This window comes from Agelaius phoeniceus, chromosome 1 (assembly GCF_051311805.1).
Source record: "Agelaius phoeniceus isolate bAgePho1 chromosome 1, bAgePho1.hap1, whole genome shotgun sequence".
NCBI lineage: Eukaryota > Metazoa > Chordata > Aves > Passeriformes > Icteridae > Agelaius > Agelaius phoeniceus.
In genome coordinates, this window is record NC_135265.1 from 51,021,386 (window position 1) to 51,047,518 (window position 26,133).

The 26,133-nt window shown below is 38.5% G+C and overlaps 1 protein-coding gene across 1 annotated transcript in view; it reads right to left on the reverse strand.

Moving 5' to 3' along the window:
• CNTNAP2 (contactin associated protein 2) overlaps positions 1-26,133 on the reverse strand; it is a 1,030,166-nt gene that overhangs the window by 100,465 nt on the left and 903,568 nt on the right. The window contains exon 16 of the mRNA XM_054654380.2: positions 15,957-16,127. Within this exon, the coding sequence (XP_054510355.2) occupies positions 15,957-16,127 (171 nt within the window). The remainder of the gene's footprint in view (positions 1-15,956; positions 16,128-26,133) is intronic.

Genomic DNA, 26,133 nt, shown 5'->3' on the forward strand with positions numbered 1-26,133 from the left:
AAGAGCAACTTTGGCAAACAAAATGCCCTTCTCACTCTTTGTTCTATGTTGTTTTTAGCTCTATTTAGGTCTCGCCATTTCCTCATCTTAAATCCATGAGGCATTTGCCAATAAAAATGAAGGGGTACAACTGAACCACTGTGCAGGAAGACTTGGATAGGGCTGGAAGAGTGGACTGATAAGAACCTGTGAAGTTCAACAAATGCAAATATAAGAAGGTCCACAAAAATCATCAAAGTACTTGAAAACCTCTTGGAGGAAAGTCTGAGAAAACTGTGTTTAGCTTTGAGAAAGAAGGCTTGGGGGAGACCTTTCCAGCATTGTTCTGGTACTTAAGGGGTGGCGACAAAAAAGAAGGAGATATCCTTTTGGTAGGAAGTCACATGGAAAAGATGAAGAGTAATGGGTACAGGTTACTCCTGGGGACACACAAGAGGGAAATTTTTCACAATGAGAACAATCAGCTACTGGGATAATGTTTCCAGGGAAGTGTAGGTTCTTCTACACTGGACACTTCTAAGATTCAGCTGGACAGGGTGCTAGGACATTTTGTCTGGACTGTGCTTCTTTTAAGGAAATTTGGACCACATGATCCTTGAGGCCCCTTCTAACCTGGCATGCTTTGATCTGTGATTCCATGATTCTGTGATTCCATGATTCTATGACTGCATTGTCTGTAGGAGTCCATGCTTCTTGGGTCCTTCCTTTCAAGGCTTTCTAGTCGGTATGCTTTAGTTAAATACAAGTTCTGAGGGTCAGCTGCAGGGGAAGCAGCACACATTTCTGTGTCCTTTGCTTGCACAAGGTCAAGTTACATGAGCTGATAGATATTTCTGGCATTCGAGATCTGTGACCAGATCTCCCATTTTCCTTGAAACTCCTTGTGTTTCAAGTATCTTTTTTTCTCCCCTGTTTTCTAGTTTGATCTTTGTTGATGAATTTCAGGCTAGGATCTCTAGTTATAATGAGGCTGCCGGCAAAGAAAGAGATGTTAATGGATGGGTGGGTACTCACTAGATGCTAAGCAGTAGGTGGATGTTCTCAAGACACATAAACTGGGAAAAAAAAGGCAGAGGGATTACAACTCTTCTCTCAACCACCTGTCTAATGTACGCCCATCTCTCTATTTCTCTCCTTTTCCCCCATTATGCTTTCTTTGAAACACGTCCTCCCTCGTACTTTGTTTCTCTTTCATTCCCTAATGTATTTTTATACCCTTCAAATGGAACTGACTGATGTTTTAGTTGACTTACATCAAAGGGACGAGTTTCTAACGTCTTTAGAATCCTTTTGAAATCCCATTCTTAGAACATAAATGCCATGTTACATCTACAATCAGAGTTCACTCACTTGGCTGTAAAATAGCTTACAGCAATAAGCTATAAACTGTAAACTGAATCTGCCAGACAGATATTTGTTCTGAGGAAACAACAGCTTGAAAATATTGTAGCTTTGTAAGGGCAACGTCTGCCAAACTTCTTGGACAGTTTGTTTGTAGATACACCTCTGACAAAGGGCTCACTGTCTGAACCTGTAGACAAAATTCAGTGAAATGATTGAAAATGAAAGAAAACTCAATAAAAAGAGAGAGATGATAGATATTTCTAGAGCTAGTGGCCTATACATCTTTATATAAAATCTATCAAATGGACAAGATTATCAAATGGTCAAGATCAGGTCTGATATATATATATAGTTATTGCAATCCTTCCCACTGCATTTAACAGATGGAAAAGAAGACTCTGAATAGAAAAGTAGGCAATCTACGATTTGAAAGTAACTATCCTGTCCACCCTTCCCACTTATATTCAGATTTTTGTGTTTAAAGATAGTTTCACAATGTCATCTCTAAATTTCCTTCCCTGGTGCCCTCATTTGTGCAGGGCTGAGAGAGGCCATGCCAATGCTGACATGGAAACAAAATTGGTGGGTTGTTCCTGGCTGCCATAAATAAGTGGAAAGGGCTACAGATGCTACCCTGAAGTGCCATATTGGAGCACAGGACCTGCTTTAAGGAGGCCACTTCTCAAAGGACATGACTTAAAATTAAAGCTACCAAAGCAACATAACAGAGGAAAACTGTTGATCCAAGTTGCTTGACTGCAATACAGGAATTACTACATTGCTTGGCTGTCTGTTAATAATCAGGTAGTTGTCAAAAATCATAACTGTATTTACAATAATGGGACTAAGCATCTGGATGGCTTCATCATTTATCTAATTCCCAAATGAAAAGTCCATTTGAACTAATGAGCAGAACCTTCATTCATTTGACCAAATGACAGCGTGCATCCATGCCCAAGACTTCAGTGATCCCTGAGCTAAGTGCCAAATGAACCAGCTCTGGAAGCTGCACAGCTGCATCAGCATGATGCTGTGCCAACAGTAATTAGTTCTAATGAGAGACTACACCACACTGAGGATCAATCCCAGCATAGCTGAGTGCTGATTTATGTGAACATGCTATATCTTTCTCAGAAACAGCTTAGGCATCTCTCTAGCATAGGGGCTCATTGTACAGACTAGACACACTCTATATTTGCCTGGGTGTTACGGGAAAAATAAAGAAAAGTCATGAAACTTTACATTCTTTTGAATCTTATGCAGTCATTTCCATAAGGGCCAAGAAGGGAAAAAGGGTGAGTAAAGCTCTTGCTTTGATTTAATATTATATAAGATCCACTTTTCATGTGTAAATCTACCCACAAGGTACAAGTGAGGCTTATTGTCTCTCTGAGCCTTTAGAACAAGTTGATATTCTGTAGGGAATGAACAATCCATCTGTGTCTGAGGGTCACCAACGCAATGAGTGAATTGGGGACATCAAGATTGGAGACAGCCTGAGCTGAAGGGATTGATTCCTTAAGAGGTAGATTTCATATTTTCCAGATTCTGTACTGCATGAGTATATAGCTCTGAACTTTATATAGCGTGCTAGCAAGTTCTCTTCACAGTTTAGTTTGGCAAAACGTTTTCCAGCCTGGGAACCAAGGACAGCACTGCAGCTCTGGGCCCAAAAAGTATAAACAAGGTTGAATTGAGGAGAGCAATCTGGGAGGATGTGACTTCTTACCCTGAAGCTGTAAGTGAACAATTAGCCCCAACATGTAAATGGACCGAAACTTATAAAAGTGTGAAAATGGTGACTGGCATCCATCTTGGGTGGAGCCACAGCTGGGCTTTTGTACTGCCCAGGGTGTATCCTTTGAAGGCCTTTTAATAATCATCTACTTTATTCCTTTAACACTGTCCAGCCTCTGTTCTAGGTAGCCTCTCAAGGTATCAGGATCATGCACAGGTGGATTTTGCAGTCCTGAGATATATGGATCAGGTAAGGAGTAAAGTCAGGCAAACTTTAGGAAAGCAAACTTCCAGCTCCACAAGGAGATATTTAATAGGGTTCCCAGGGAGACTGCTGTCAGGGACGGGAGCAGAGCAGAGCTGGCAGATTTTTAAAGTACTCTTTACTTCCATAGAGTACAAGAGTTGGCAATCCCCAGGAGCAAGAAATCAGACAAGGAAAACAAGAGATGGGCATGGCTGAGTAGGGAAGTGCTGGTAAAAGTAAAGGGAAAGAAGTAAATGCACAGGCAGTGGAAACAAGGACAGGAAACATGGGAAGAGTACGGAGATGAAATACAGTTGAGGAAGGCCAAAGGAAGCTGAACCTGGCAAGGGATGCAAGGAATTACAGAAAGGGCTTCCACAGGTCTGTTAACCAGAAAAGGAAGGTCAAAGAAGGTGCACCCACCCTCAATAAACAGTGGTGGATCACTGGTAACAATGGATGAGGAGAAGGCTGAGGCACTCAACTCTTTTGCCTTCAAGTCTTCAATGACAACCTTTCTTCCCATGCCTCCCCAGTGGATTGATAGCAGGATGGGGACAGGGGGAGCAAAGAACTTCTCACTGTAAGTAGAGATCAGGTTGATGACCATCTGAGGAACCCAAGTGTACATAAGTCTATGGAACCTTATGAGATGCTCTCCCAGAGTCCTGAGAGAACTGGCTAATGTTAGTCAGGCACAATTTTCTCTTGGTGACGGCCATGCTGGCTGTCTCTAATCACCTCCCTGTCAGGCACATGCCTTGACACAGCTTCCAGGAGGATCTGTTCTATGATTTTACCAGGCAGAGAGTTAAGGCTGACCAGGAGTTCCCAGTGTTCTTTAACTTTTCCCAGTCACTGGAGACTTTGCCTGAGTGTCATGATATTTCAAATATCACAGAGCATAGCTTGGCAACTACAGTAGCAAATTCTCTCAGGACCATGGGATGTATCTTGTCAATCCCAGGGCTCTATGCTTGTTCACGTTCCTCAGGGAATCTTGAAGCTGAGTTGAGTTGCAATGAGAGAAACCTTTTCCTCCCAGTCCCTGCCCTGATGTTCAGGGACTTGAGATGTGTGGGAAGAGAGATTACCATATGTATTGGTAAAATACTACTTCCCTGCAAAAAAGGACATACAATAAGTACAGCTATTGGCATTAACATTTTGATGATGTATCTGTAAAGTTAGTTTTAAATATTAGTGATTTCTGACATTCTGTAAGAGTATTACTGATTTCTCTCAGTGAAATTCTTGCTGCCTGGAGGAAATATTTTTAAACTCATTTTACCTTCAGTCACAGGAAGTCTATAAACATGTATAGAAAGGAGAAGGGAAATTAACTTATAAATGGAACATAAAGGAATGAAAATGTGTAGCTGAATGGCTTTAATCATCAAAGTTTTGGAAGAAATTATAGCATAATATTTAGAAAAGATACAAATAGGGTATCCAAGGGTGGAATTTTTCCCAATTTTTTCTGGAATTTCCCAGACTCAAGATTTGGTGAACATTTATGGTGAACAGAATTTATTCAATTCCTGTGCAATTTCATTAGGAATACATCACTCTTCAGAATGTCTGAAGCTTCTTATGACCTTTTCAGTTTATTTTTATCTTGAAATTTTCAAAGTATCCTGCACACCAAAAAAACCCCATCATATCAGAATAAAAAATAAAGGAAAACACTTTGTTGAATGCAGGAAAAAGCACCCCCTAAAGTGTCTATCCTCATATTTTTGATCCTCATTTTCTGCACCATTTGGTCTGCAGCCTGAAGGCACTTGATTCAGTCTCTGCTATGTGCAGTATCTACATCTGGCAGCTGTAAACTTGTGGTGACATTTCCTTGAGAATGGACAGGGAATCAGATCTACTGAGAGATGCTGACCTGATTCAGCAAGAGCTGCTGTTTTCTTATGCATATGACTATGTTGTTACATTGTAAGACAAGACTGCACAAACAAATTGCTTTGCTATATATTTAAAAGGAGTGAACTTTAATGCATTATTTTCCTTCTTCCTTCACAATACTTAATATCTTCTTTCTTGTAACATTTACAGATGGACCAGTAATTTCAACAACTGGACAGGTAATAAGTCTAAATTCTAGTTTCAGTTTGCAAGAACAAAGCATCTTGGGATTAATGGGAATCAAATATGTTAAAATAATTCTTTCATAATTTCATTTTATGACTGATCAAACATATTTTGATATATTTGTCTGTCTGACTGAATAACTAGCTGGGTTTTTTCCTTTCATTGCCTATGTTGGAATAGACATTCTCTACTTTAATAACCTTTGCCTTTTGTATCCATGCTGAGCCTCATTATCTTCACCTGTGATTTTAATCTTAAATATACAATATATACCAGTTGACTCAAAAGTACTGTACTGCACTTCACACAGGCTACCTGAAACTGGCCAAAAGCTCTCCAGGTGCAAGGTAGTAGAAAAAAAAAATAAAATTCCTGGCTTCTCTCACCTTACAGAGAGACAGCAGTTCCCTTTCTACTGGCAGACAAGCACTTACACAACTTGCAATATTTTGGAAAGGCATAGCTATACTGGAGCTCAAAATGAAGGGACATCAGGACTCAGTACAACACCTTTTTCATAGTGAGTAAACATCTGTGTAGGGACAAAGATAAGGAGGGATTTGATTTTGATAATAACTAAGTTATTTTATCTCACTTTGAAATAATCTTGACTGCCAATGAACCACTCAAAAATAAATACCAGTCTTCCTACCCAGTACATTAGATTGCTTTGGGGGACAAAAATAATTGAGTTAATGGAAGTACCAAGTTTTCTCATAAAAGATCATGCAAAGGCCAAATATGCCCTAAGAAGAAAATTATTTATTATCATTATTTATTAATTACTTCAGTTATGCTAATTGCACTGCAGCTGTCTTGTAGATAAGCACTTGGAAACAACTTCCCTACTTTTATGGTTGTATTTTAGTTGACACAGCAATTTTCAGCCATGGGCAGTAAGAACAAAATAAAAAAAAAAAATCAGTCCTGCCTAAACAAGGAACCAAAGAAAAGAGATGTGAAATGACTTGTTTAAAGCCAAACATTACATGGTTAGAGCAGGACTTGAAAAAAACCCACTTGCTTTAATTCTAAGGCAATAAATACAATTTCAGATAGATGTTACCTCCCATCCAGCCAGTTCTCTTCCAATAACTACTTAGCTGCCTGGAAAGAAGGAAGGAACAGGAACAGTGTCTCATTGAAGGTCTGTTGATTCATCTCATGAGAGTTACTAATGCTTAAAAAAAATACAGCAGCAATATCTCCTGGTCTCTTTTGTGGCAGATGATTCACACAAAGGGAACTGTAGTCAGTGCACTGAGTGGAAAAGGGGAGGAGATGTGTGTTCTCCTGTCTGTAGTGGCTTATAATATACTTCATTATATCCTTTTAACTGCAGCACTTTACCATGAAACTGAATTGCTCCCATACAACAGAAGGCAGCACAACAAGGGGGAGGCAGAGACATCAGAACAGAGCTCTCCCATGCAACATATAAAGGGTTTTGTGTAACTGATAGCTATTTTTTTTGGATGAAAGGCAAAATAAAAGCAGGTGGTAATGTTCATGAGATCAGATTTTGTCTGAGCATGGTAAAGCATCAGAGAGGTTTTTGGAGAGGAGAGAGTGGCTTATTTTACCATGAAAAATTGTTATGAATTTGGCACACTGTTCTGAATTTGCTGAGCAATGTGTTTAAGTGCTTACAAACAGACACAAGGAAATCAACGCCCCTCTCAAATATGTCACATTTGAATGCAATAAAAATCAGTCAAAACTGTAAATTGTGCATCATACTTAAAGTGGTAAGAGCCTGGTGCAATGTTTGAGAACTAAATATCCACTGTCACTTTTCTGTGATATGCTTTTATGAAAACACATTCCCTGTGTCCTTTTCTTCTTCTTCTGTGGTGCTTTCTTTATTCTGTAATTTGTTTATTAGCTGTAAGTTCTGCTGTGGACTGTGGCTAAGATTTGTAAAGGTGTTTAGTGCCTGGTTGGTAGCTACTGAAAAACTTTTGCATCACAGCAGGGTCTCATGATGATATGAATTTATTGATTTTTCTGCCTGGCTGTGTAAGTTTTGTCATTTGTAGTGCCTCTTTTATAAGCAATTTTTCATGGCTATTTATTTCTCTGTGGCTGTCCAGGGTCACCATCAGGGTAAGGACTCTGTTGCACTATGCACTTTACTACCACAATAAAAAAAGCCATCCAAAAATATGACTCAATTTTGTTTTTAGTGTAGTAACTCTGTATATGAAAAGGGTGTGTGTGAGGGGGTGGGGTAGATGGACCCAGCTAACTGTGTCCCAGTTAACTCAAACTTTTATCAAAAGTTTGAGTCAAATATTTTCTACTCTGGAAAATATAATAGTTTATAGTTGCCAAAATCCAGGATAGATTTCCCAAGATGGAAGAAGATATCTTTGATATTGTTTGCTTTTTTTCCTGTAGAAGGAAGAAGTATCTACTAAAACTACAAACCAGAAGTATCATGGAGTGATACAAGAGTGGGAAAGAGAACTGATCTGTTGGAGGTAAAAATATTCTAGATTTCATGGTAATTAGAGGTAGAAAACTTGATGCAGTACGTGAGTGAGGGAGCTGCCTGGTTTAGCCACCTTTTGTGAACTATTTTGCTGGAGTATGCATGAGTCTCAGGAAATGTAAAGCCAACAGGAGACCTGTTCCTGTTTCCTGCTGTAGCAGTGGAAGACATAAAATGATGAGTGAGAGGATTTATGTATTTATAAAACATTTGTTTCTAAGATTTCATACGAGTAGAGAGCTGTCTGCAGTGCATGATTTGAGACAAAAAGCTCTTTTTTAAAAACAAAGTCAAGACTTTTAGATCAAGAGAGTATAAATCATATAAATTATGCAAGATAGTGTTATGGCAGCCTTGTGATAGTAACTGCCTTCATGCTCTTAAAAAATAGATTACCATTTTATTAACTTTTTAACAAAATTTTACATTAAGTTTTTATTTCCTTTTAAAATGTAAGAAACTATATGTGTTCAAAGTTTCTAAACCAAAGTTGGGAGCAGAAATATTCATTTTCCTTAGAACAACTGTAGCAAGGCAAGATAGAAAGGCAGAACCCAAATGGAATATGATTTAACAATGAATTAATTTCCATCATGATTTAAACTGATTTTTTTTTTAACTACCATTTAAACCATAATGAAATGCTGAGAAGTGTTAAGAAAATCTGTGGTCAGAACTCTATATGAACATTTAGCATCTACCTACAAACACCTAGGGAGAAAATAATTGTATTTACTTGAATCAGTCTGTTGACATAATTTGAATTAACCATGTGCATAAATATTTTAAGCACCATGGATACCATTGTATTATTATTAAAAACACCTCCACTTTCATTATAGCTAATCTTCTAGTCACAGAAATCCTTTTTCTACTTTAAAACTGAATTGCCTTCGTAAAACCAATAAAGACTAATTTAGACTTTCAATAGGCTAACAGAACAATTGCTAACACTTTATCTAAAAAGTTCAACTTAAAGAAAAAAGTGGATTTCAGAGTACCAAGATTCTATTTATCCACTTAGAAGAATGATTCTCAAAAATATCTAAATAATGTAGGCCCAGAAGACCCACTGGATTCGGGCCACAGAGTCTGAGGAAACAATGAAGGTGGGTTGGACCCTTTCAGATTTTCTCACTCGCGGCATTTCAAGTTATGGCATGATGTTGGTGACTGGGATTAAAGGTAGGAGTGACAGTGACAAAAACCAGTCAGGTGTTTGTGTGCATCCTCCCCCACCCCTCCTTTCTCTGATGGGCAAAGAGGTTTGTCCCAAGAGGAGAACACCAGGTGGAAATTGCAGGAGGAACTGTCTGGATGCTCTCATAACTGATGCATTCTGGAGATGGGGGAGCTGAGATGTTTGTGATGGGCTTTGGTTCACATCAGCATCAGCCTGCATAAGGGTATAAAATAATGAGAGTTTTTTGGAGTCTTTTTACTTCAAATTACAGGTAATTACAAAGAATATGTAAACTAATGGAATTACTATGTCTTTAATTACTTACTGACAAGATTTTGCCCTGCAGTCAATCAAGGTAAGACTGCCCATAAAATCAGAAAGTGGAATAGATATCATTACCTAATGTAAGGCAGACACAAACAATACAAAAGCATATAATGGGTTTACCATAACCAACACAATAGATATCCTTTGATTAAAAAAATCCTCTGAATTTAGGAAGAAGGGAATTGTTATAGATTTAGCATATTTGATTTTTTTTCCAAAAAGAGCAGGGATGGAAAACAGAATTGCAGAGATTGTTGATGAGATAGGTGAAGTGTAGGTCATCAGAAAATTAGAGGACCTCTAATTTGGTTTGGGTAAAGTCATATTTGGTATTATAATAAATACCTTTGCAAAAGAAGTCAGCATATGTCTATTTTTTTTGTCCAGTAACACAAGGTTGGAGAGGTCAGAAAATAATGCATAACAAACAGTATCCCAGTGTAATCAGCCAAAAATTCCTAGGACAGATGCACAGCACAAGAATTAATGTCATTGTGGAGGCCACTGGTAAACCATTATCAGAATTAATGTCGATAGTTTGGATTACCTGTGTTTAAGAAAGAATTCAAGGTGCAGTGAGTAGGGAGAACCTTATTAACTTAACCAGAGAATGGAACAAGACAAAATATCTTATGAGAAGAGATTATGTGAGTTCTTCTTGCTTAACGCAGCAATTAAAAGCTAAGAGAAGATATGATTGCGCTGTAAGCATAAAAGGGGAGAATAAATACCAGGAAGTAAAAACAATTAGATCAGCCAAAGAACAATACTGAAACAAGAATGCATGGCTGTAAAGAAAAGATGCAAACAAACTATTAGGAATTAGAAGACTTCTAAAAAACAAAGATGTGTATCTGAAACAGTTGCCCAGCTGGCAAAGATTCAAACTATTCTCAATAGAGAGTTGCATAAATTTAGGGAGCTAGGCACAGGTTATGCATTTTGGTTGTCTGTGACTGTGAGGATCTAAACTCAAGGACCCAGAAGGTTTGTTTCTGTCATATGCCATAGCATCTGGCAATTTTGTACAGCATAGCAAATATTTACTTTCTGCATAAAAATGATTAGCACACATGAAGAAGGTAACAAAGCCTCTGCAGTGTCAGCATGTCACAGGAAGTAGACTGGAAATAAGAACAAAGAACTGAGGTGAACTACTGAGTGGTAGTGCCAGCAATGGTTTGCCATGTGTTGCATGGTTTTAGTGCAAAGCAGTCAGGGACAACCATGTTCTTTGAATGTCAACCAGTTCCCACCTTGAACTTTGTGTGAGCTGTAACTGATTTATAAGACACTGCACATGAAATTACTTCTAAAGTGGCATTTATGGCAATGAGAAAGGCATCCAATCACCCTTGAAAGAAGAGGGGTAATTCTGAGAGGATGCTCTGTATAGTGAAGGTCATGAATGCCATATTGACATTGAGGGACACCGAAGTAAAGCAACCTGTAACTATAGTCTGCCAACATCCAAGCCAGTTACAGAAGGTGTCCTTAATTTCCCCACAGCCCTGTGACTAAGATTTTCCACTGGTCAGTTTTAGCCTGTTCCCCAGCTGGATTGTTTATTTGCTGCCTTTGGCTGCCTCCCACATGCCAGACTGGGCACCTATCCCCATCTGCTAATTTGGAACAAAATAGAGGTGGAACTGCTCTTCTCAGATGAGTCATAAATTGGTTTGTTGGAATATCAGGCATTCTGCATCACCTGCCTCATCTGAAACAGAATCTTGTCTTTCAAAGAACATTGCTTACAGTTCTTCAGACCAGGTTTTCTTTTTGTTTGTTTGAAACTTTCCTATTGTCCTGGAATAGAATGACAGCTTGCAAGTACTGTTGTAAAAACATTTGGGTCATAAATTTCCCAGAAGAAATGTAATATTTTTCCACTTAATTTAATAACTTCTTGTGGGCCTCTGGGATGAAGAGATTCCTCAGTGTCCTATGCATTCTTTGACATGTGGCTAATGCAACTTGCTTTCCTAGGGGGGTGTTTTATAGAAAAGTGACCTTCTGCTAGGAAAACAAAATAACAACTCAATTAAAAGAAACTGAAGATCACACCAGTTTCCTTACTGAGGTGAAAAACCAAGCAGTGGAAAACATAAGCTGCATTTATTTTAACATATGGGACTTTGAGCATCATGTGGAAAACTCATTGATGTGGTAGAATTGTGTTTTAGGATGCCTCTAGAGAAAGACGTGATGGAATTATTAAAATTTGCAAGAAAATACATTAATCAGTCATGTGTTAGAGCATTCAGCCTGGAGGAATGAACACTTTTTGGGCAGAACCAAACAGCCATGGGAATCATTGTCCCCAGTCTGTCACTGTCACATGTCTGATTTTGGAGGGGTTCCTTATGTCTCAACTAAGTAGTGTAGAAACAGCTGAGCTCCAGAAGCAGCACGGGACCTTCCATGTGCAAATGTCGGGTATTAGACTGCTCTGAGCATCCCCTGCCCACAGAGCAAGTACAGCCATCCTGCAGCCACGGGCAAACCACTCCGTAGGATGATCCCTTTCACAGCTGCCAAGTTCAGTGATCACTCCCTGGGCAGACTTTTAGGGTGCTTTTAGGGGCTATCAGCCAAGTGACATCCCTGAATGCAGTGGGTATAAATGTTCCCAGCTTTTTACAAAAATTAATAAGAAAGATCTTTCCTCTCTTCCATGTTAATGCCAGGACCAAACACAAGCTGACCTTTACCTCTAAGCCTCATTTTTTTTTTTCAATTGCAAAAGTGACTTGCTGTTTACTTCAGAGTAGTAACAGTGAGACACAATTCATTAGTGTCTGTGGATTTCTTGGAGGTGCTGGGATGAGAGGAGCTAAAGAAGTGAGCAGAATATCTCTTTCATTAGAATTATATGACAGTGTCATTGAGAGAGTTTTCTGGAAATAGTGATGGTAGGTGCTTCTTCCCAAATTACCACAAATACGCCCCCTTCAAAATTTGCTTTCAGGAGCAAATCTTTTCCAAAACTTGGCATATCTTCAAACAGAAAATTCAAATGTGATTTATTTGACAAGCATCTCAGGTATGAAGTAGCTACATTTTCATAGTCATAACTCTAAAATTTTCAGTCCATATTTCATAAATGTACAAAATATAAAGGAAAAAAAAAAAACATAATGCATTCTAAAAGAGGATGCATCCTCTCTTTCTCACTCTAAAAACCAGTTTTAATTTTAAAATAATCTGGAAATTTTGACCAGAAATGGAAGCCTTGCCTTACAGAAAAATTATTCTACTACCACTTTTCTAAGCAATCCTAGCCATTGTCAACTGACCAGCCAGCTATGAAAACAATGGGGTTCTGTAGATTTACTGGTGTATGTAGAAATTGAGGCTTCAGGTAATTCTACATCTCTGTCAACTGTTCCATGCATGGTGACAACTGCAAGCCTGCTAGAGGGGTTGCTTGATAAATGGAATAGCTAAAGTCTTCAGCCAAATTCATAGTAGCATTTTATCCCTGTTTTTTTTCTTGACACCATTCCTTGTCAGCTGTTTGCAAAACCTATTTCTGAAATAAAAAAAAAAAAGATGGTCTTCCCTTCCTTCCTCTATCACCCCTCCTCAGAGATGGCAATCTGAGGTTTTGCTGAAGGCATGTGAAGTTACTCTTCAAGATACTGCAAATGTCACCTCCTTTTCATATGAGTCAGGAGAGTTAGAAAATCTGCACAATTATTAGACCCTAAGACAATATAAGTCTCTAGAATTATTAGACTCAAAGAGAGAATGTAGTAAAATTATTTAATGAGTGTTCCTAGTAACCACTTTTGTGCTCAGAATAAAACATGCAAACTCCTTTCCAAAGACTTGAAGCTAAGAATTTTAATAGACCGAATGATTTGTTTCCCTAATGCATTCACCAAGTGCAGCAAACTGATTAAAATACTGGGTACTGTAGAACCTTTCTGTTTCTGGTCTATAGAGCTCAGTTTATGCATCATTAACCATGTATTACAGGTACACACAGCTATTTTACACATAAGGGAAAAAGAAAATAGAATTTGTACATGCAGGATGCTGATTTTAACATTTTCCTTTTGGAATGGTAAAAAGTAAAGAAATTGAGAACAGGTTTTGTAGGAAGTCATCCTTCTCCAGCAAGAACTGTACCTGTATGAGAAGACAATAAACAGACAAAAGCAATCCACTGGGTGAATCAAAACAGCTTTCAGTAAATATGTGGTGATGGTCTTTTTATGTAAGAAGATGATATTTTTGTATAAAAAGCCTTTAATACAAAATAGCTGTTCTATTAGAGAATGTGATAGGTAGCTAAAAAGCAGCTTGCCAAAGTAAAGCTTCTTCAGAGTTTGGGGATAATTCTGTAATTACCTTACTGACATAAATTTATGTTCTTATTTAGGAAGAAATTCACATATTATTTTGACAGGACTTCTATAAAAGGGAAACAGGCTTAAGAAGCAGCAGAGTTTACTGTAGAGCCATGTAAGGTACTTCTGAAATTTTGAAAATTTACTCTTCATTTAAATGAATTACAGAAAACCGTAAGTGCCAACTAGAACAAAAAAGCCCTCAAAAATATGTAAAACAAACATTCATTAATAAATGTGTAATTCAGAAGAGAGGGTGAGTTTCTCTTTATCACTGACAAAGAGGAAGGCCTTTTCCAGAGGCTCTGAAAATTTCAAGCAGTAGTCTCCAGAGGAAAAGGGTAGAGCAAATGCAACTATATAAAATGAACTGCTTTGTATTTTTAGCAAATACAGTCTACATAGTTCTTACAGTAGTTTTTCATCTTTTCTTACAGATGATATTTCAAATTCTTCCATCAAGAATTTATAATCTGAAGTTTAGATTTAGGGCCATGAGACAGAGGTTAAATTTATGCATATTTCAGGCCTCAGCAATGTCAGTGGATCTCAAGCATAGGTTTAATAAAGTTTAAAATTAAAGTCCTGTATAATGATACTCTGAGCACACGGCCACTTTCTTGAGCTGGTACATCTACTCAGTGAGCCACTGCAGCATGATTATTATTTAACCTGAGCTGAGTTCAAAAGAATATTAGTTGCTGTCAAGTCACCTTTACACATTGATAGTGTCACTTTTTAGCTAAGTGACCATCAGCATGGTTGGTCTTATTGCAGTGGCTGAGAACACCTTCCATAAAGTAGAAGAGCAAGAAGTTCTGAAGATGTCCACCTCAGCTGACTGTAAGTATTTAGATTCAAAGGGAAATTAAAAATAGCTGCCACTTTATTATAAAAAGGCTTTGCCCCTTGGTAAAGCAAATAAGACTATTCCCTGTGACTCAATAGGAGCAATTTTGATTCACTGAAGTTGCAGATTAGAGAAATTTGATTAAGCAATGTGAACTAAATTTGTTGTAAAAAGAAAGAAAAAAAACCACCCAAATGGAACTTCATATTTTATTCTTACCTGGAGGGAAAAACTTAAATGCATTTTAAAGGAGCCTCTTAGTGGTTTCTTAATTTCTACATTGTGATTTGTGTGCTTAAACTTTGGGAAGCATTGAAAATGGCTCTTTGCTTTCAAATTAGATATGTGTATGTAAATCACATTGAATCTGCATAAAAATATAGATTATTTAGGATCCACAAGCCAACTGCTTCTCTTTCAAAATTAATGACCCACTGACTTTTGTGCATCAACATTTAGATCTGGATCCTTGGCATCCATGAGCAGCTCCTGCAGTGAAAGGAAGCACACATGCTTTTCCCAGTGCCCCAGTGCTGGAGTGCAGGGAGGCTGTTATGTGCTGCTAGAGGCTGTAATAACAACCACACACAGCACAGAGGGCCTCTCCCTGCTCCTGTTTATGACAGGGTCAGGGGAGAACAAAGGAGACATAAAACATGTTTCCCCTAATTCATCTGCTTCAACTCCACTAAGGAGAATTCAGGCATGGCTGAGGATTTCAGCACCCTCCTTGGAAAGTTTGCCCCTGGGCCATTAAAAATGGTTTGAATAATAAAATTGACTTGCCTCTCGGTGTCATTATACCCTCTTTTTCAGATCAGCGATTTTATTAACAGATAATGCTGATAAAGATTTATTTTATGAGATATTTTATGGCTTTTAAATATCATGTGCAAGTTTTCAGCTCTTTGGCTCCTTACAATGCTGATTAGGATGGTGCCTCTTTTTTCCTTCTTTCCCCTGTTTCCAAAGCAACCATGAAATAAAATAGAAAAGCACGCAGAGACGAAGACATAAATTCTGAAGAAATAATTCTGACATGCAATTTTGAAAGCCCTTTTCAGGTCAGTGTCATTTTTGTAATTGATGTTACCAGTTTTATTTGTCTTCGTATTTTCCCCTCAATAAACAATTCAAATATACTTCAAGCACTCCTTTCACAAAAGGCAACTTGAAAACATGTCAAGCACCTTGATTTGGAAACTTTTCCAGGATTTAGACAGGTTGCACATTTTACTAAACGGTGCACATTTTTTAAAAGCTACTATCCAACATAATACTTCAACTGCCAAGAGTAGTAATAGGAAGCCTATACTTACATTTCAGCTCCAGTTTGATGAAGTCAGTGTTCCCCAGATTCTCAAGAAACACCCCATCTGAGGCTGATGTTTTGAAGTAGAAAGAGATGTCTGCACTGGTTTCCCCTTGGAAGGTGGAGAAGTGGAGGTAAGATGATGAAGTAACGAAAGAAGCTGCGTTCCAGTAATTCCCTGCAGAGGACAGACAGGAAAGACATGTTTCAGTGCTCCCTTGAAGCTGTTGGAAAAGTTGGAGATTTTAAGGTTCATCTATGCTACAGTACTGTCTGTGCTGAAGAAAGAACCCCAAGCACCTTGATTCTTGCTCCCTCTGTTTTGTTTTGCTGGGCATGGTGTGTCAGGTTTCAGAAGATAGAGCATGTTAACAGTAAATTTATTTTCAAGCTCTTAATTTATCATATCCAGTCATACTCAAACATTGTTATTATATGTTTATTATAGTAAGACTATAATGGGAGATCATGACAGAGGGGCAAAACACTAATTTGGTGTCTGCCCCACCTCAGACATATGCTTTGCTTTCATATATTGCTGCATGTGTGACTTACTTTTCTTCAAAATTATTCTACACACCTACACCCCCTCCTGAAAGTGTAGCCATGTCTGTCAGAAATCAATTAATTTAAATCACAGGAAAAATCCACTGAATGAAGCTAATCAATACAGACACAATTAACATATGCACCTAATAGTCCCCTAGTACATTCCCACTGGAGAAATACAATAATTAATAACATCCAATAACTATTACTGTACTTTAGCTAGAACGACAGTCAATTTCAGTGCAAGGTAGCATTACAATGCGAAAAAGAAGTCATAAGATATAAGAGCAGGTAAGATTCTCTTAATAAGAAGATCATAAGATTCATAAGAGAAGGCTTTGGGGTGACCTAATTGCTGCCTTTCAGTACCTGAAAGGAGGTACAAGAATGATGGAGAGGGACTTCTTACAAGGGCATGCAGTAACAGGGCAAGAGGGAATGGCTTCAAACTGATAACCAGTAGGTTTAGATTAGATATTAATTTTTTCTGTGATAGTGGTGAGGCACTGGAACAGGTTATTCAGAGAAGCTGTGGATACCCCATCCCTGGAAGTGTTAAACAGGATTCTGAGCAACTGGTCTAGTGGAAGGTATCCTTGTCCACTGCAGGGATGTTGGAACTAGACAATCTTTAAGGTCTCTTCCAACCCAGGCCATGTTATAGTGATTCTATGATGATGATATAGGTGATAGAGTAAGCCAATGAGAGACTGAAACAACTCATTCTAGTTCCATCAGAATGCTTATGTATCCAGCTTCAGAAATGTATTAGAATATAAATCATGATGTCATCACAGCTGAATCCTTAGTATTCCAGCCAATAAACACAATACTACTATTTTCCATTCCAGTCCAAAGTCCCAGATATTGGTTTTCCATTGTTTGATTACTGAAGAAGGTGATAATGCTGTTATTTGTCTGCTTAGCACTGGATGAATATGAATGAGGGTGGTTGAAGCTTCAGAAGATCAGCTGTGATGATATATTGCACTACTGGCCCACATTAATTTCAGAAGTTTTATTATTTGAGTAATTATTAGTTTTTATTCAATTTTAAATTGAACATCTGAATTAGCAGATGTTTTTAGGTATAAATAAAAGCATACTGTTGCTTTACATAGTACTATTCCATACCCTCCATCATAATTCTGCCTCTCTCAAAGATTTAGGGTATTTGGAAAAAGAAGCCATTTTCCATTTAGTTCAATGCATCCCAGGAGGAAAGTTGTAATTGAGATTTTGTGTGCCTGTATGTGTAAACATGCATTTGAGCAGTGAAAATGGGAAGAAATAGGCATTCATGAAACAGGTATGGGTTTGTGAATTAACCAGTTAGGCTAGATCAGCTAGTTTTCAATATGTATTACTATTTACCCTCCTTTTACAAATGAGTAATTTCCAGATTGAATGCTAATAAAGATTTCTATAGAAATGTCAATAATCTTCATATCATAAACCTGCATGGGCAAGAAATATCTGCTCATTATTTGGAAGGTTGTTCTCTGAAAACATGTCTAGTGCAAAAGCAGCACAGATAAAAAAAGGTCTTGAATTTTATTTTCATTTGTGGTCTCAGGTCTCTTTCTCTCTCACTTTTCAAAGTGCTCTCTCAATATTAGGGTTGCTTATGGTCAAGATGCGTGAGTGCTTTGTCAATAATCTGTAAATACAGGGTCCAGATGGACTTTGTATATGCTCTTCCATTTGCAGATGTACCAGGACATCTCTATTTTATTTTCCTGGGACCTACAGATATTCTAGCTGCTGGCAGACACTCAAAAAAGATTTTACTTTACCGAATAAACTCACATGAAATAAGTGGGACTCAGACAAAAAGCCAGGAATATATTAATACAATCTCTGTTCAGGAGCTAATTTAGCTGCCCTGAATAACCTTGTAGAAATGCTTGAATTTCTTTGTAACTTCAATAAGTATTTTAGATCCCTAGCTTTACATTCCTTGAATATTACTAAACTTGTTAGCCTAAAATATGAAGAACACATGACAAGTAAAATTGCTGTCAATGTGAGAGCTATAAAATTCAAGTACTACTGGAGATAAATCTCTCTTCAGCTAGAAAGGTGTCCCAGCCACCTCAATTCTCCAAAAGAGACCAACACAGTGTATTATTATAATTCATATTTCAATAAAGCAAATAAGAGTAGGACATGCTATATGAAACAGCTATATATTTTGCAGTATTGTATTTGCAGATTTTTAATTACCTTGCAAACTTGAAACCATTAAATGCAATTTGACACAGATTAGTCTGTAATGCTGGGACGCTGTGGGTTAAATCCTTAACTATGAGAGTGCATAACCCAGGTGCTGGTTTGCCTTTACAGGGCAGTAGTTTTCAGTTGTATGTGACGAGTTGGACATTTCAGAGTTTTTAGGATTGGTATTGTTTTTGGATTTATCCAGCAGGGTCCAGCCCTATGGCAAAGATTTCACACCTTTACCACAGCGCACTTGCAAGAGGGCTGCTGCTTCTGAGTGCCACTTCAGGGCCAGATAGGCAGGTGGGTTCAGATGGAGCCTTCAACACCCTCTTATTGAAACAAAAGGAATCAATTTTTATTTAGTGCTACATCCAGCCTGTTGAAGAGCTCCATCACTAAGGATTTTACATTTAATTCAAAATGCTGCGATTTGACTTTGCAGAAAACCCTGTCTGCAGATGTAATTGGTGAGAGGATAAATACAAACAATGCAGACAGAATTGGAGAATCTGCACCTTGAGAGAGACATCTTCAAAGACTATTCATGAGAAATTCCTATGAAGATAAAATCATATTTTTGCACTCTAGTATACATTAATCTCAAATCAGTTTAGGGGAAAAAGTCTTTTTATTAAGAGTACAATAGAAATGTTTTGCCAAACATAAATAATGATTTTTATCATAAAATGATATCTTTTGATAAGAAATGGGCTCCCTAAGGAAATACTGTATAAAAATCCACTTTACACACATTTATTACAGTTTCTTGCTAGGAACTTTTATCAGTCACTATGCCTCAAAATTTCTTTGGTACATTGTCCCAATTCTTTCCTCAAGTGATTTGAACATACTGATCCTACAGGCATTTTTCTCCCACTTTAGGCTGACAAGCTGTAGATGGAGAAAACTGGGACTGGAACTTAAACCACAGAGTACAGGTATGGCAGCAGGAATATCAGACAGAATGTGGGAAAGGGAGTTTATTTAGAAAGAAAACTATAAAGATAAGTTTTTAATTTATAAAAACACCAGAGTCTAAAGATTATTTTTATTGTATTATCTGAAATATGACATTATAATTCTACTTTCTTCTTTGAAACCTCAACTATAATTTTGTAATGAAGATCACAGCTCTGTTGTGAAGTTCTGTTGGTTTAAACTCACTTAGTGTTTAAATTTGATTTAAGCCAATTAAACAGGTACAGAGCATGCTGCTGTCATGGAAGCACAAATACAAATCAATCAAGACACCAGACAAGCCTTTTCAGTTTTTTGCAACTCAAGATAAATGTGGAGATCCCCAAGGCATGGGTATGTTGTTCATAAAATAGCACGTTTCCTGGTGATGGCAGTAAACCTTAGGACACAGGGCACAGAGAGGCAGGAAAGGGAATTGCTGACCAGAGTGCCAGAGGAAACTGCCATGGATGTTTGCCTGGATCCAAGCAGGAATCAGAGACATAGTGGAGAGAGAGGTGCTTCAATGCACCAGGTAACACTTTGTGATTCTGTTTCAATTTGTGCCAAGGTTGCTCACAGCTCTGCCTCTGCTGTGAAAATTAAAACCCAACTCGTTAAGCTCCTGCAAAACACTCTTACTGCTTTCTCATTAGTTTTCCTAACCCTGAGTTATGGTGTTCTTTGTAATTTGTATGATACAAAAGTGTAACTTCTACTGCTCCAAAAAGACTCAGTCTCAGACAGGTGGCTGCACTATAATTGCAAAGGTATAATTTTTACAAGACTAGAGATAGTCTGTAGCCACAAGAAACCAGCCCCACTACAAAAGTTAATGAGAAGCGACATCTTAAATCTCAGATAAAAAGCTGAACTAAGACTTGAAGATTTTTCCCATGAAGTCCCACCTCAGTGAGAAGGAAAGAGACCCATAATACTGACAGGGACAAACACACTTTGTCCTGAGTTATGCAACATGAACAGGCATCTTTAAATGTGTGGCAGCTCTGTAACTTGAAAATGTAGAGTCACTGGCCTTATAGTAATCAGCCTTTCAGCTTCTTCCTTGCAATATTTTTGTTCAGAGATCCCTTGCTGGCTCCCATCAATATCTTCTTTCTTAGCATGATTGAAATTCATGCTTTAACACCATCAATTTCACTTTTACATTTAAACCCCATTGAAATGGATAATGGCAATACCAGAACTGTAAAAGACATCAGTGCTTTTAGCCCTGCCAGGCAATCGCACTAGAGAACGAATGCTGCAGTGTCAGGCAGCTCTTATGTATTACAATAGACCAAAAACCTCCAGGGCCCTCATCTGCAGCAAAACAGATTTTCTATCAGAACCATTATGTGAATAAAATGTAAGAATAGTCTTCTATTTCAGAGGAGATGGATGTGTGAATGGAAAACTGTTCTGTGGCACAAAGTAATGGATTGAGATTATCCATACAATTATGCTCAGCAAATCAAGTTGGTGGGTTTTTTTCCTTTCTTCTTTTTCCATTCTAAGATAGGAATTTATGCATGCACACAGAGCAGTTTGGGTATCAGTACAGCAACAATCACACCTTAGACTCAAGTCTTCAGATCCATTTCAGAGTGGAACTGGCTGTAATGAAAACCAAATTTGCTGTTGGACTTTCTATTTGAAAAGTCAAAGAAAATTGGCAGTGTTTCTTGCACTGGGTTGTACTTTATTGTGAAAGATGTAACCATGTCCTCAAAGCAAGGCAGGTACTTTTCTGTCATCAGTGCTAATCTTAGGGATCGAGCTGAGATCACAGCTTCAGTCTGAGCTGGAGTGGGGGGGTGCTGGGGGAGAGGAGAGCAAGAATGGCAAGTTGTCAGCATTCTCTCCTTTGCTGGGAGGACTACAGTGCCAGTGGCTTCTTCCTGACTGAAATATCTGCTTGGTGTCATTTTTCATTGTGCTGACATGCTTTTAAACCTTTGTTTTCCTCTGGTCTGCAACTCCATGCCACATCTACTGCGCTTCACTCTATACATTTACTGTATTTAATGCACATATAATTTACTATATATGGTAATTTCTGCATTTCTTTGATTTCTTTGGTACCCCTAGAGTCAGTTTTGACCAGCTCCAGTCCTGAATTTATTTACTTGTTGGTGAGTTGCTTAGAGCCTTGGGGTCCCCTGTATCAGTCAGTGCCCCATGCCTGCATCCCTTTGCCCAGAGTCCCAGGTTCCCAGTTTTCAGGACTGCTGAATATATGTGCATTTCTCTGCCCACTGCCATTATCCTTATTGGTCCTGCACCTGGGCCACAACAACTCCATGCACTGCTGCAGGCTGGGGGAGTACAGCTGGAAAGCTGCTCAGGAGAAAGGGACTGGGGGCTGGCAGCCAGATGGATACATGAGCCAGCAGTGTGCCTAGGTGACCAAGGGCATCTTGGCCTGTATCAAGAGTAGTGTGGCCAGTAGGAGTGGGAAAGAGATCGTCCTGCTGGACTCATCACTGGTGAGGTTGCACCTCGAGCACTGTGTCCAGCTCTGTGTCACTCGCTTCAAAAAGGACATTGAGGTGGTGGGGAAGGGTCTAGGAAGCATGTCTTATGAAGAGCAGCTGCAGGAAGTGGGGTTGTTAAGCCTGGAGAAAAGGAGGCTCAGGATGGGCTGCCTGAAGGGAGCTGTAATGGAGTAGGGGTCAGTCTCTTCTGGCACATCTTAGGTAAAGGAGTGAGAGGAAATGGCATTAAGTTTTGCCAGGGGAGATTAAGATCAGTTCTTACAAAAGGTGTCTGCCTAAGGCACCCGGGGATATGATTTAGGTGATTTAAGCAATGATGGTAGTGCTGGGCTGACAGTTGGACTGGATGGTCTTGAAGGCCTCTTCCAACCTTGATGATTCCGTGATTACATTAGTCATCAATATCTCATTCCACACAGAGTAACTACTTTTTACTATTATCTATATAAAATGGGGTTGTACCATAAGAAGATAAGCAAAGGTAATATAAACTAGGTATAATACTCCTGCCATTAGAGAAAAAAAACCCCAAAAGTTGTTTCATATAAACAAAGTTTGAGGCAGTGCTCAAAATAGTCCAAGCCCGGCAAGTCTGTGGCTTTGAATACTCTCTACCCTACCCAAAGACTAACTAGAGACAGCAATAATGTATTTCTTGGGCTGTGGGTTAACAATTTATCAACATCACAGCAGAATATCACTTGAAAAGAAGCATGTAAATTGCTACTTAATTTAAAATTAAGATGGTAGTGTCCTCATTTACTCAATCCAAACCTGAATCGAGAAAAATAGACCAGAAAGAGCTGCTACACATGATGTTGCCTTAATAGCAGAAAAGTCTTTTGACAACACACAGGAAAAATAATCCCCAAGTGAACAGATGGAGAGTGTATTAGCACTGTATAACACCAAACTGACTTACCCCCTTTCAGGCTAAATAAAAATATAGGTTAGATTTCAATTTCCAAGCTAAAACTAGCTGTGTATCTTTCAACAAAGTAACAAATGGCTGGAAGTCCAGAACGAAACCTGCTGAGAATATCAATACATATAGAAATGAACTCAGAGTTAAGAAAACAGAAAACTTAGCACTGCAGTGGTTACTGTCATGTTAAAGACAATTCAGATTTTAAAAGATAAATTCCAGATTGTAGAATTTTTTTTACATTGAGTTTTTTATACCTTGACTTTTTTTTGCATTGACCATCTAGTCCAAATGCCTGACCACTTTAGAGCTGATCAAAACTTAAATCATGGCTTTAAGAATGTTGGCCTTAAACACTGACAGGCACAGGACATCAACCATCTCTCCAGAAAGCCAGTTCCAGGGCTTGACCACCTTACCAGTAAAAAAATGTCCCCATGTCAAGCATGAACTTTCCCTGATGGGTGCAGCTTTTAGCCATTCTCATGTGTCCTGGCACTGGGTACCAGGAAGAAGAGCTGAGCATCTCCTTCTTCTGACTCCTGTTTAGTCTTCTGTGAGCCAGCACTCCTAGAACCCTCTCTGCAGGGCTGCTCTCCAGACACTTCTTTCCCAGGTTTGTGCCTGACATAGCTCCATAGGGCAGAATCTGGCATTTTGACTTATTAAATTTCATCCCATTAATCAAAGACTAATGATCCATTCTCTCAGATTCCTCTGCAAGGGTTCTTGTCCCTCAAGAGAGTCAACAGCACCTCCCAGTTTGGTTTAATCAGCAAACTTGCTGATGGTGCATTCAACTACTGCATCCAGATTGTTGATAAATATATAACCCCTTCAATTTCTATACTACACCTGAAACTCAAAGTAATTCCTCAAGGCTGCTCTTCTGGAAGTTCATTGCATGCACCTCCTCTGAAAGTGAGATCCTGAAAAGGTTAACTGTCTACTCATTTGGGTGGTGACCTTCCACTGATGCCCTTGCCTCTTCCAACTGTGGGGAGGTTGTTTGGTCTTCACTTACAGACCTTTGCCACCTCTCCCTCTGCATGCCTGCCACTGCTGTGGCAATTGTTGACCTCATTACAGAACTTACCATCTTTACATGTGGGCCAAGGTCTAAAGCACCAAACTCCTTTATGCATTACAAGATACTGAGGAGAGAGTAAATGTATTTAAAAAATTACAAATGTAGGCAAGTCTTACATTATTTCTTTAGAAATTAAAGAGTTCCTTCCTTATTTGGAATCAAATTGAGTTCTCTGGTCAGCAATGAAGGACATAACTTATATTAACATTGCAGTAAGATGGATAGCAGTTTATCAGCTGTCATTATAAATTATCTGTTTTCATAAAGATTCTCAAGTGACATAACAGTTACAAGACACTGATCAATGGATATAAACACAAATGCTAAAGTTTGCTTTACACTGCCAGTCACTATATTTGCTGAGTGAGGGAAAAATGCAATCACATTTATCAGTGAAATGATGGAGTCAATAAAACAGATTCAGTGATGCAGAAATGTTTCCAGCACCTGCTGTGTTTCCTGCAATCATCTTTGGAAGATCATTTTTCAAAACTCTTGCCTCCTGGTCTCAAATCCTAATCACGATACATATCCTGTCACTGCTGGCATCATTACTTTCATCCATCTAAAGAATGAAAGGTCCTGATCTGGCCTGGTTTACAACCTGGAGCTCTGTAATGTGCTGATAGAGCTTTAATGATGCATGTAAACTGGTGTCCTTTCAGGGGAATTTTTTTAAACAATAACTGACCTGCAAACACGAGCTTGACCACCACTGTGACACAGTCAAGGCAGTGTGTAGGAACCCTGCCACGGTGCCAGAATGGTAAACATTAAATACAGGAGCCTGCTGCTGTCCACAAACCTTGTTACTGTGAGGATCTGATTCTCTGTTGTCCCCTATATATTGGTGGGTGTTTAGCTGTGCAAAACAATTGTGAAACTTTCCATCCCCACCTGGTAATGCTGCCTAATCACCATATGCTTAGCACATATCTGTGCAAGGCAGAAGGCAAAGACACAAGGACAAAAATGTAAAAAAATATATAAAAAAAAAATCTTAAGAATTCAGTTCCCCTGTGGTACTAAATCTATTCCCTGTGCTGCAGAGGTGAACTGCAGGAAATGGAAGCTCTCTGCTCTCCAGATCCTTGGCAAGGTATGTGAACAGTGAGATGCAGCTCTAGAGCTCTGTAGACTCAGAGCCATTGCGCTGGCCAACACCATGTGAATGACGTGATCCAATATCCATTTCTTCTGCCATTCCCATTTGCTCTTCCTGCCATGATATTTTAAAAGAAGAATGTGTTGGGTAATCTTCACACAGTTCTTCCCCTCTACATTTTCTCATTTTCTCTGCTTAGAGTGACATTTTTGTTCCTATTTGTGGCTTTAAAACCACTTGTGTTTGGCTATGGATCTGGACTCAGTGTCCTGGCTCTTTGGTCATGTGATTTGTTCTCCTAGACCAGCTGCCCTTTCATATTCGAAAATGTTTTTCAGAATTAAAAAGTAAGATGCAGTTTATTCTTGATGTAGTACATTAACTATTCTTCATGTCATTGATTCCATTGTTATTGACAGAGATCATGAAATTATTTTGCTTGATCTTCTGTTACTGGATGGATTTCAGAGACTTAACTAAAGCTGAGAATATTTAAGTCACAAGTTGTGACTAGGTCCTTCGGTGATTTGTAGTCCTCTAACCTGATGAAACTTAGAGCTAAAATAATTTGCTTGAAGTAATCATTTAATTCAGCAGGTGCATTAGCACAGCCATGCTGTTCTACTGCTTATTTGTAGAAATATACTTTTAATGACTCCTTTGTTCATGTCCCAGTTCCCAGTTATTAATAAGTAGTTCAGATACACATTAAACCTACAGTTGAGTAAAACTGCCTTAATTCTTATGGTGCCACACCAGTTTCATGTCACTGGAACATTTTTCTAAGTCCAACTTCCCATTTTTTTTTTGGCTTGTAGTTTTTATGGACTGTAGCTA